General features: G+C 46.6%; 1 protein-coding gene across 1 annotated transcript; it reads right to left on the bottom strand.

Moving 5' to 3' along the window:
* Positions 1-8,121: 8,121 nt before the first annotated feature.
* Positions 8,122-10,484, bottom strand: LOC147627781 (KRR1 family protein). Its single transcript, XM_086814744.1, has one exon. It carries the CDS (start codon positions 10,409-10,411, stop codon positions 8,291-8,293), a length of 2,121 nt encoding a protein of 706 aa, XP_086670870.1. The 5' UTR covers positions 10,412-10,484; the 3' UTR covers positions 8,122-8,290.
* Positions 10,485-11,679: the final 1,195 nt, after the last annotated feature.

Raw genomic sequence — 11,679 nt, 5'->3', positions numbered from 1 at the left:
CAAAAGGATAAGCCACTCCCTATGTGGAATAGCCAACTTTTAGAAAGAGCATAATATTCAATCCCATCGAGGAGATGTTTATAGATCCAAAAGGTTAGAGAATCAACACAAGCCTCGAGAGAATCTTGTGAACTATGCACTCATCATGGACAAGAAAGTTTTCACTACTTTCACCTTTTTTTTAAGATAAGAACAGTGTGTCATTTTAGTAAAACCATTAACTGTCACCAAGGTACCTAATAAGTGTTTCAACTCTATCCAAAAACATATAACACCCCCTTTTTTTGTGACAAACAACCCCCACTTGCAATGGATTTATCAGCAATGTAGCAACCATAGCCTCAATTCCAATTAAAAATTAAGCCACTTGCTTTCCATAGATCCACTTGGTCACCATAGATCTACAACCTAATCATCTTGGCTATCACACCCTCTCGTCGTGAAGTTTCTATATCTTGAGCAACTTGCTTGCCAAGTTCCAACACAAAGTCTCAATTTTCACAAAGCTTGCTGAGAAACATGCTTAGATTTAATTTGTTGTTATACATTCTCATTTAAATGAGAGTTGACACTTCAAAGATTCTATTGATTTGAATTGTGTAATTACATAATTGCAAGACATTCTATTGACAATTGCTTGTTAGCAGGTCAATAGTCTAATAAATACAAACTTTATCATAGAATTTGCCTCTTCTCACATGAAAGTAGCTAGACATCAGACTTCCACATGAACGAAGAGAATACACAACCAAATTTTCAGACATAATTCATCCACTTTAATGTGACTAGCTTAGCTCTAATCAGCAAACGTATTAACCTTAACAATGAATTTCATTCATGTTTGTAAGTGACATGCATAGGCGTTGTGAGCATCGAGGTCAACTTATTCGTCTTTTGGATTAATCTTGTAAGTCATGTTAGCTTGCATTCAATCATTCAACTACTCCCACATATTCACGTCTTGCTCATAAAGAGCCACTTGCATGTAGACTCATGTGTTTCTGGCTATGTCTTCATACTTATTGGCTTTATATGTACTACTACTACTGCATTATCGTGAAAGACCCATGGAACATTCTTCCAAGTGGCATGTAAACCCTCTCTTAAGAGTATCCTTTTTGTTGGTGGTGAGGGTTGAAAAGTAGAAAGTAGGTGTGAATGTACACTTAAAGAAGCTTTCATACCCCTCTTCCGAAGTGGTAGGCTCGTGATTACAGAGAATTATTCTCTCACGTCTTCTCTAAAGACCAAACGCTAGGCCGCCTCACCAAACGCTAGGCCGCCTCAAACTTTAACTGTAGCACACTTGCCTCTTATCCCCGAGCTTGAACAAAGTAGGTGATCCCAAGATAGCAAAACAAAGCTCCATAAATAAGAAAATCCAGCATGACAATTTACCTTCCATCGATATACATACCAATGACTCTACTTGTCCATGCAACCTAACCGGCCACACTATCCACCCTCCTTATGGTCCCCCTGTGCCACACATCACTACGACCCTACACACTCGAGAACCTCATGGGTACGGAGAAGCATTCACTTAATATACACTAAGCAAGGATGTGTCATCCTATGCCTCCATGGATTCCACAATTCCCAATGCTCATTATTGGGGTCATAGCATCTTCCGGGTACCAATTCAAGGCCCTTCTCTGTTACATACACTCGGCCAAAGTACTGGCCATCTAGAAGGAAAACCGTCCCACTAGTACATGATAAGCCAGACTTACTCCATGTGCCTAAACAAGCTGGGGATGGGTATCTTTCTGAATTTCGGAAGATAGGCATTTAAAAGTGTGTCATACATGCATGTAAAAACCAGCAATGTATCAAACTCAGGTAAGCATCAACAGCCAGGCAACAGTAAAAACCTAATGAACCTTATCTTTGCTAACAAATCGGCAGGACGTAAAAGCTGTCTATTGACAAAACTTGAGACTTAAACAGTGCATTCTGTCAAGTTTCTGCTGATGCAGGAACCATCAGGTGCAAGGCTCCATCACTGCACCAACCTGACTTGCTGACACTAAAAATAACTGCAGTCCATCAGGCTGACTTATGTCAATTCCTCAATGCCATCTTTCAAGGGCTGAACCTGCACATGATGGCTGCAAACATCCTGCAGCCAGGCGTTTCAAGATGTGGAACCTACTTAGCTGCCACCTCGCCCATTCCAGCCGGGATGTGGGTCGTTCCCTACCTCTTTTCTGTCTCAATTGTAAGGCTTCACTGTTGAGTATACCCTTTACGCTTTGAGCTTGCGACCCATTGCTCTCTAATGTAACCTAAGTAAGAATAATCCCCAGCTGCAAGACTCCAAATTTATACATTTCTAGAGGCCAATTAGGATTATGAATTCTTCTCACATAAAACATACCTTTAAAAATTCTGCTTTACGTCATCTGCTGTAATCAAGAAAAACTGGTGTTTAACTCACATTGTTGAAACTTGAGGGAGCAATTCCAATCTTGTCGTGAGATGGTGGGCATAATCTACCACGCAATACTCTTCTAACTGGTCTTCCTCTCAAAAATCAGACTCCTGCTTGAAACTGTCAGAATATGCAGCAGAAATGATAACCAAACTTGGGTAGACAAGAGCAAGTAGACTGCAGAAAATAAACAGCACAAGAAACACAGAGAGATAGGTGTGTAAACTCTTCTCTATACACAAGATCCCGAGAAAACTGAATAAGGAAGTGGTGGGGGCAAGGGGCCTATTTATATGCCCCTGGGAGAGCAGTCGGCCAGCACTGTAGAAGTCCACGACTGCATAAATGCAGTCGGCCAGCAAAAGAAGTCCACGACTGCATAAATGCAGTCGGCCAGCAAAAGAAGTCCACGACTGTGTGAATGCAGTCGGCCAGCAGTCCAGAAGCCTACGCATCATCTGTGTGCAGTCGGCCAGCCACAAGACTGCTGTTGGGACAGTCGGCCAGCCTTGGAGTGCTCCTGCCAACCTCTGGCATCCCTCCCTACCACTAGAAAAAATGGGAAAAAATAGGGAAAAATACGGGGAGTGAGGAAAAATCATAAAACAACTTATACAGGGCGGGCACACCCACAACAAAGGCCCTGGTGTATAAATATAGACAGGAGATGACTTCTAACACCCCCTCTCAGCTCCTGGCTGTGAAACCAACCCAAGGGAGCTGGAGTGCCGCCTGAGCGTAGCCTGAGGTAGAGACTTCGTGAAGAGGTCCGCCACATTGTCCTCCGTCGAACAATATAGTACCAAGATGTCACCAGCCAAGATCTTCTCACGTACAAAGTGATACTGTATCTCTATATGCTTGGTCCGGGCATGGAAAACCGGGTTCCGAGCAATAGCTATACAACTCTGGTTATCGCACTGGATGACTGTGGGCTCCTTCTGTGGAAACCCAATCTCGCCTAGCAGCCTCCGTAGCCATACAACCTCACAACAGCACCACCAACAGCCCGGTACTCTGCCTCTGTCGAAGAAAGGGCAATAGTTGGCTGCCTCTTGCTGCTCCAAGAAACTGCTCCTGAGCCGAGGGTAAAACTGTATCTTGAAGTAGATCTCCTCGTGTCTGGATCTCCTCCCCAATCTGAGTCACTCCAGCCTTGGAGCCTGACTCCATTCCCTCCTGTGTAAAAGAGTCCTAGATCCTTCGTACTCTGCAGATACCGCAAGGTCCGCAATCCTGCGTCCCAATGAGACTTCAATGGCGTCTGCATAAAAGAGCTGAACAGCCCCACGGAGAAGTTTAAGTCCAATCTGGTGTTCAGCAACTAGATCAATGAACCAACCAACTTCCGGTACTGCGAGGCATCAACTGGCTCACAAGGATCAGTAACGGTTAACTTTGTGTTCGGGTCCATCGGCGAGGTAATAGGCTTGCAGTTCTCCATCCAAAAGGCCTCAAGCAACTCATGAACATACCGCTACTGAGAGATGAAAAACCCCCTCTGGGTCTGCCAGATCTCCAATCCCAAGAAGAAGTGGAGTAAGCCTAAATCGGTCATCTCAAACTCCTTAGACAAGGCAGCCTTCGTCACTCCAATGTGCTCCACATGACCGCCGGTGAGAATGAGATCATCCACATAAAGGATGATAAGCGTGACCATGCCGCGTTCCCGAAAGAGATACATGTTCGGATCTGCAACCGATCTCTGAAATCGAGTCCGAATAAAGAAGGAATCAATCTTCTGATTCCAAGCCCTGGGAGCCTGCTTAAGACCATACAAGGCCTTACGTAACCTGTAAACCATCCCTTCAGATCCTGGAACAATAAAGCCTGGAGGCTGCTCAACGTACACCTCCTCCTGCATGTCACCATTAAGGAACGCAGATTTTACATCCATTTGATACACGGGCCACCTCTAAGAAGAAGCAAGGGCAAGAACGGTCCGAATTGTGGACATCCGCGCTGTCGGTGCAAAGGTATCCTCGTAGTCGATGCCTGGCCGCTGAGCATAACCTTTAACCACAAGTCTGGCTTTGTGTTTGTCCACCGACCCATCAGACGCATATTTGGTCTTAAAGACCCATTTGACACCAATGACTGACCGCTTCGACGGCCTCGGTACCAACTCCCAAGTGTTGTTGTTCTCGATGGCATCAAGTTCCACCTGCATGGCTTTCCTCCAAGTATCCTGTGAAAGGGCTTGAAAGGGCTTCCTTTACGGAAGTGGGCTCTTTATCCCGCATGATACGAGACATCAAAGCATAGTTCACCTGAAGAAGCTCCGCTGTGTTGCTTTTATCTCGGACTCTATGTGATCTTCGAAGGCCGTCCTCTGTGGTCCACTCGAAGGGTAGCTCCGTGACACCTGACTCCCGAAGGGTGTCTAACAACCACCTAGGTACTCGAACAGATCGTGGAGCCTCCTGTGGTCGCGGGGGCTCTACTCCAGCTGCGGGCTCAACCTCCTGTGATGACTGAGGTGGATCAACTGGAATGATAGTCTGGGAATCATCATCAGACTCCTCTGGATCTCCAAGAAGTGGTGGCTCCTCGACAGTGGATGTTGGAACATGCTCGTCAAAGACCACATCCTGGCTGACAACAATCTCGTTCCTGTCTGGATCATACAACCTGTATCCCTTGGAAAGAGAGTTATACCCCACAAATACCAGCTTGCGAGACTTGGAGTCAAGCTTCCCCCTCTGCTTCTTCGGAATATGTACATACGCATCACTCCCAAAGACACGGAAGTGCGAGACATCGGGTTTCCTGCCAAAGTATGCCTCAAATGGGGGTACTGAAGTCGTCGGAGATCGGTTAATGGTATGGACAGCCGTTGCCGCGGCCTCACCCCAAAGTGGACGAGGAAGATCACGATGCTCCAACATAGTCCTCGCCATCTCCACCACAGTCCTGTTCTTGCGTTCAACACTCCATTCTCTGAAGGCGATCCAGTATTGGCTAGTTCCCTTTTGGTGCCATGATCTGCACAAAATCTGAAAAATACAGTCGAGGAGAATTCACCTCCTTTATCAGCCCTGAGAGTCTTAACCTGAAATCCAAACTCTTTCTCCACCATCACGTGCCAATCCTTGAACCGAGCAAAAGCTTGGTCTTTCTGGGAAAGAAAGTAGACCCACGTGAATCTGGTACAATCATCAAGCAACAGCATAAAGTAGAGGGATCCTCCCAAAGATGGTATTTGCTGAGGTCCACACAAGTCAGTGCGAATCAACTCCAATGGTTTCGAAGCCCACCTGGAAGCCTGCTTCGGAAAGGATTCCTGTGCTGCTTATCACGTATGCAACAACTGCAACACCCTTGCCTACTGCCAACATCTGGGAAGCCAACCACCATCTGGTCCCGGAAAGCTCGCCTCAATGCATCCACATTTAAGTGGCCAAAATGAAAGTGCCACAAATCTCCGACCTGAGAACCTGTCCATGTGGAGAGTGCAGAGAGCTTGTAGATACCATTCTCCACACCGCCTTCCCAAACAACTTGGCCAGTCTCACGGTCCCTTAGAGCAACTGAATGCTCCTCAAATTCCACCCGAAAGCCAGTCTTGCATACCTCATGCACTGACAGAAGATGAAAACCCAGAGCAGGGACATAAAGAACACGGGAAGCATGCTTGCCCCCCTTGCCGTCGGGAATAATCTCCATCCGGCCCTCATTATGTATCGGAATAGTGGAGTTATCGCCAATAAAGATGCGACCTGACTGCCGTTTCAGATCCAGAAAGAAGTCACGGGATGGGGTCATGTGCCTGGAAGCACCACTGTCGAGAATCCATTCCCGGGTATCCTTCGCGGTGAAGCCAACTCCCTCCTCGCTCGAAGATGATGAAGCATCGGAGTCCACCATCTCTAAGTGCACGAATGCCGGAGTCTTTGCAGCTGAGGCTGAAGAATCAACACTCTTCCCTGTCCGCTTAGGGCACTTCCTCCAGTAGTGGCCTTTCTCGCCACAATCATTACAAGATCTTTTGGCCTTCAGCTTCTCTCGTTCTGAATCGGGCTTCTTCTCAGAAGACTTCTCCGGTGAAGCCTTCCCTTTGCCCTTATTGCTATTCCGGCCTTTCGACCGTTGGCCAGTTAAGGCCTCTGAACCTCCGCTGTGAGGAGGGTTCGTGAAACGTTCCTCCTGGTCCAAGACCATTGGCACAAGCTCCTCCCAAGTAATGGTGCTGAGCCTCCCACTCGTAATCAACGAGAAATAGAAAGCAGAATATTGACCAGGCAAGTGGGACAGCAACGTGATGGCCATGTCTTCAAATGATATCTCTTTCCCAGCTTGTAGGACTTCCTGCTGAAGGGCCTGCAGCTTGTTAATGTGTTCTCGCATCGTCGAGGACTTTGCAGGGTTCAAAACCCGCATCTGCACTTTCAAGGAGATCCGTTTCATGGGTGATACCCTGTTATACAAAGAAGCCAAGTGCTCCCATATGCCTCCCGCCAGCGTCATGTGCTTCACATGATTGATCACTTGTGGTGTGCAATTGAGGAAAATAAACGACCGGACCCTGGCGTTGACACGATCCCACATGTGTGCCTGCGCCTCTCGGTCCTTCCTCGTCGACAATAACTCCCCTTCCTCAGCTTCCGGCCATGGAACCCCGATGATGATAAAATCAGCAAGGTCATATGACTCTAGCACCGACTCCATCATGACCTTCCAGATGCCGTAATTGGACCCGTCCAACTGACGATCCACGGGAGAGTTGGAATCTTCACGTGCTTCTCAGCCATCTCTAATAAATCTGCCATCGCGGAGAGTAACCTGAAAGGGTGGGTGGGTGGGAAAAAAAATCTGTAAACCTGCAAGTGGCTGTCGAGCACCTTAGCCCGCCTTCCTCTTGCACCTTCTCTTCCCGTACAGCCCAAAACAGTCCACCAATCAGCAGCCTAACGCTCCCCCTCTTGCTCAGAAAAACTCCCAAGATCTATCTCGAGCCTAGGGCTCTGATACCATGTCAGAATATGCAGCGGAAATGATAACCAAACTTGGGTAGACAAGAGCAAGTAGACTGCAGAAAATAAACAGCACAAGAAACACAGAGAGATAGGTGTGTAAACTCTTCTCTATACACAAGATCCCGAGAAAACTGAATGAGGAAGTGGTGGGGGCAAGGGGCCTATTTATATGCCCCTGGGAGAGCAGTCGGCCAGCACTGTAGAAGTCCACGATTGCATAAATGCAGTCGGCCAGCAAAAGAGGTCCACGACTGTGTGAATGCAGTCGGCCAGCAAAAGAAGTCCACGACTGTGTGAATGCAGTCGGCCAGCAGTCCAGAAGCCTACGCATCATCTGTGTGCAGTCGGCCAGCCACAGGACTGCTGTTGGGACAGTCGGCCAGCCTTGGAGTGCTCCTGCCAACCTCTGGCGTCCCTCCCCACCACTAGAAAAAATGGAAAAAAATAGGGAAAAATACGGGGAGTGAGGAAAAATGATAAAACACCTTATACAAGGCGGGCACACCCACAACAGAGGCCCTGGTGTATAAATATAGACAGGAGATGACTTCTAACAGAAACATGAATGAGCACATGCTGCATCCTGTTCACAGATCAGAAAAAAAAAGATGGGGCATACCACTACCCAGCTAGCAGTATCACCCCTTGTCTTCTGTGCTGAAACGACCACCATTGACCTAGAGCTTAAATAACCTACTAGATAACACAGCATCCTTGAGCAAAAAAAAATAAAATCAAATTTCACTCATAAAGTTCCAAACTGTAATGGGTACACACATCCTCATAGACAAAAAAGAATCACCTGCACCTTAAGAGGAAAATGAGAAAAGATTGAACTTAGCATGCTGTCCAGAATTAAGCCTTGTTTTATTAATAATACTCAACCACGCTTCCGTTTCTTTGATGGCAAAGAAATCTTGCCATACGCAATCAGGCGGGACTCAGAAAGTGATAGACCTTTCTTTCTCCTTTTCTTCTTGCTCCTAGAACCCTCTGGCCCTGCAACCACCTGATAGACCTCATGTTTTGCACTAGAGCTGGCTGAAGGACGCTCCACACCACCAACTCCATTTGAGCTAGGACCATCAGTCAGATCTGCATTTCGTGTGGGAGTGCGCTGCTGCAATGCTCTCTTCTTCCTCGTTTTTTGGCTGAGCTGGAAGCGCCATTTAGGCTTCCATTCTTGAGTTACATAAGGAGCTAGCTTTTTCAAAGAAACGAACTGATTCAAATCTTTGTCATCCGCTGCAAGGATCTCAGATGCACTGAGACCGTACATACTGGGCTTTACCTGGCGATACTTGAACCTTGTAGGCAAATCTCCTATAATGTCCTCATAATCTAGCTTGTAATACTCCTCCAGTTGCTTGTCAAAAGCCAACTTCTCTCGCAGAGAAATTTTGGCTTTCTTCTTTCTCTTGGACAGGCCTTTCGATTGCGAAGTATCACCCTCTCCAAGATCTGCAACCTCCTCGCTGTCTTCTGCCTCCTCAACCTTAATATCTTTGCTGTCAACCTCTGAACCTACCAACTCACCCTCCTTTGCTTTCTCACGAGCTGCAGCAAATCCAGTGACCTTGCTGCCCACCTCGTCCTTATCCCAGCCCTTGGGTAGACCAAGAAGGCCATCCTCTGCATCAAAATCTGGCTTATCAAGATCATCCATATCGTACCCTTGGAACTTTTCATCTGCATCCTCTGCCCCATAGTACTCCTCCCCAAAGGCCTCTCTCATCTTCCTATCATACTCTTCGGGATCAAAATCCTCTTCAAGATCCTCATCTTGAAGTGACTCCAGCAGGTTTCGGTCTGAATTCTTTGCACCTGCCACAGTCCTGATCTTCTCCAGCTTCTCTAATATCTCCTTCTTCTTGATGTTCTTGAGGCGTTTCAATTCCTCCCGCCTTTCAAAGGCTGCTTCTGACAGTCTATCTTTCTTCTTCACCCTCTTCTGCCTCCTTGCATCATCTTTCCTTCTCACTGAATCCTCCACAACCCGAGAGTGCCCCATCACCTGGGATCCCATGCGTTCTTCATAGTGGAAATTGTACTCGGCTTCAAACCTGTCTTGCCTCTCCAACTCCTCTTCATCACCAATCACATCGCCAACTATCTCTTCATATGAAGGGATTCTATCCGCATCCTCATCCACCCAACTCTTCTTGAGAAGATACTCTTTCAGAAATTTCTCATTCTCGTCTAGACTCTCATCTCCTCCGAAATACTCCTCCAGCCTCTGGGCAATGTCTCCATCATTCGCAGCGAGCTCTGTTGTTTCTCCCTGGAGCTGGGCCTGCTCTTTTCTACGAAGCTTGAGAAAGCCTGCTCCATCATTGCCATCATCATCATCATTGACATCATCGTCCTCCTCCTCAAGCTTGGCACTGCGCAGAAACTCATCCTTCAACTCTTGCTGCTCTTCAGCATACGTGACTATGCCCTTCTTCATTTTCTTCTTCGGATCATCCTCATCAAAATCAGAACCATCTTCGATGAGCTGCTTCGCAAGGGCGTCTTTGAGGTAGACAGGCTTCTGCTTCTTGGCCCCGTTTTTCCCCACAGCATGCGCTACCTCTTTTTCACCTTCTTCTTCACTGTCGTCGTCTTCTTCATCTTCATCGAAGAACTTGGCCTCTTGGGAGTAGATGGAAGGGTCCTTCATCTTGATTTTGGCCAGGGTGTCGAAAATCTTGGCTTCAGTGCGGGCTGGCAGGAGGCCATCGTCGGAGGACTCGTTGTCGTCAGATGAATCATCAGAGGAATCTGCGACGCCACGCTTCTTGAGCTCCTGCAGGCGGTGCAGGACCTCCCGCTCCTTGTTGTGGGCGAGCCGCTTCGCGTAAGCCTGGTTCACCCTCAGAAGTTCGCCACTGGCACCGCCACCGCCGCCAAGGCCCTCGTCCTCCTCGTCGAGAGGTAGTGCCTTTGCAGATGCATGCTCTGTCTGAGAGGGAGCAGCAGGGCCACTTCCGTCCTCCTTCAACCGACTCTTGCTCACCATTCTGCACCCCCACTCTTGCTACTCTAGGGTCTCTTCTTCACCACATTTGGTCCCTGGCTTATAAATATAAATATTTCATTTGTATCCATGGCTTATAAATATAAATATTTCATTTTCATGGATACAACTAAGTGTTCAATTTAATTTCCTTTGATTTCTGCCAGATCTTTCTTGCATTTGCAATTTTCTGAGTTTTTGTTCATCTGAGGACTTGATCTCACCATTAATATTTGTATAAAAACCATTAGGTTGCATTGACCACGTCATTAGATAGATCAAGGAAAGCTAAAGCATGCTATCAAGTCATTAGATAGGTTAGGGAAAGTATGCTATCAAATCAAAAATCCAAAAATATGCACCATTAAGGAGAAAGCAGAGGGCAAATAGACCAAAACTCAGAACATTGTTCTCTGGTGTGCCTTCTCTAGTTTGCCTGCATACATGCTTGACTGGGCCTTGGTACACATGTTCGTAAGTCCAAACACATATTCACAAGTCTAACATGGAAGATCTGCACAATATTCTCATTAAGAAAGGATAAAATTATTTTTTTCACATAAATGCTCATATAAAAAAAAGGTTGAAAGCTTATCATCACGTGCCCTTGACTTCTTAATAAGTGATAGATCTATGAGAATTATGTACGCACGTGACAAACTGGGAATGCACGTTGTCATTATTGAATGCATGTTCACAAGTCCGCGGTCTTCTAGCCATGCACATCCACATCTCAAAATGCACGTTCATAAATCACGCCATGCCACGCATGTTCCTAGTTCCCCATGCATGTTCCTAACACTGTAGCGCATGTTCGTAAGTCTTGGCCATGCACGTATATAGCTTGGAACATGCGTGCAAAAGTTCACTAATTTCATCTGGCCACACACGTTCCAAAGGTTGTGAACGCACGTTCGTAATTCTTAGGACTTGGCCATGCATGTTCCCAACTCTCTTAGCCATGCACATAGTTACTCAGAACGCATGTTCTAAACTTGTGAATGCACGTTCACAAGTCTAACTTAGACCAAAACTTAAAAAACTGTATGAATCTAGAATATTTGGGACCATGTCTTAATTTGTGTCAGTGGGGGGGGGGGAGTGCTCTAAGTTGACCACCCGTGTAAGGATTTTTGGACTCAATCATCCCACACTTTGAGGAGAGTACCTATTCATGGAAACTTTTTTCTTCAAAGATGCGTATGGATCAAGAAGTTAGAGAGCCTGACTCCCTTACAACTACTCGAAGAAGTTTTTTAGACGTTATTAGC

This window comes from Cibotium barometz, chromosome 20 (genome assembly GCF_041138505.1).
Source record: "Cibotium barometz isolate CiBa-2024 chromosome 20, ASM4113850v1, whole genome shotgun sequence".
In the NCBI taxonomy this organism is placed as follows: Eukaryota; Viridiplantae; Streptophyta; class Polypodiopsida; order Cyatheales; family Cibotiaceae; genus Cibotium; species Cibotium barometz.
Note: the sequence above shows the minus strand (reverse complement) of the source record. Positions and strands in the feature narration are given on the sequence as shown.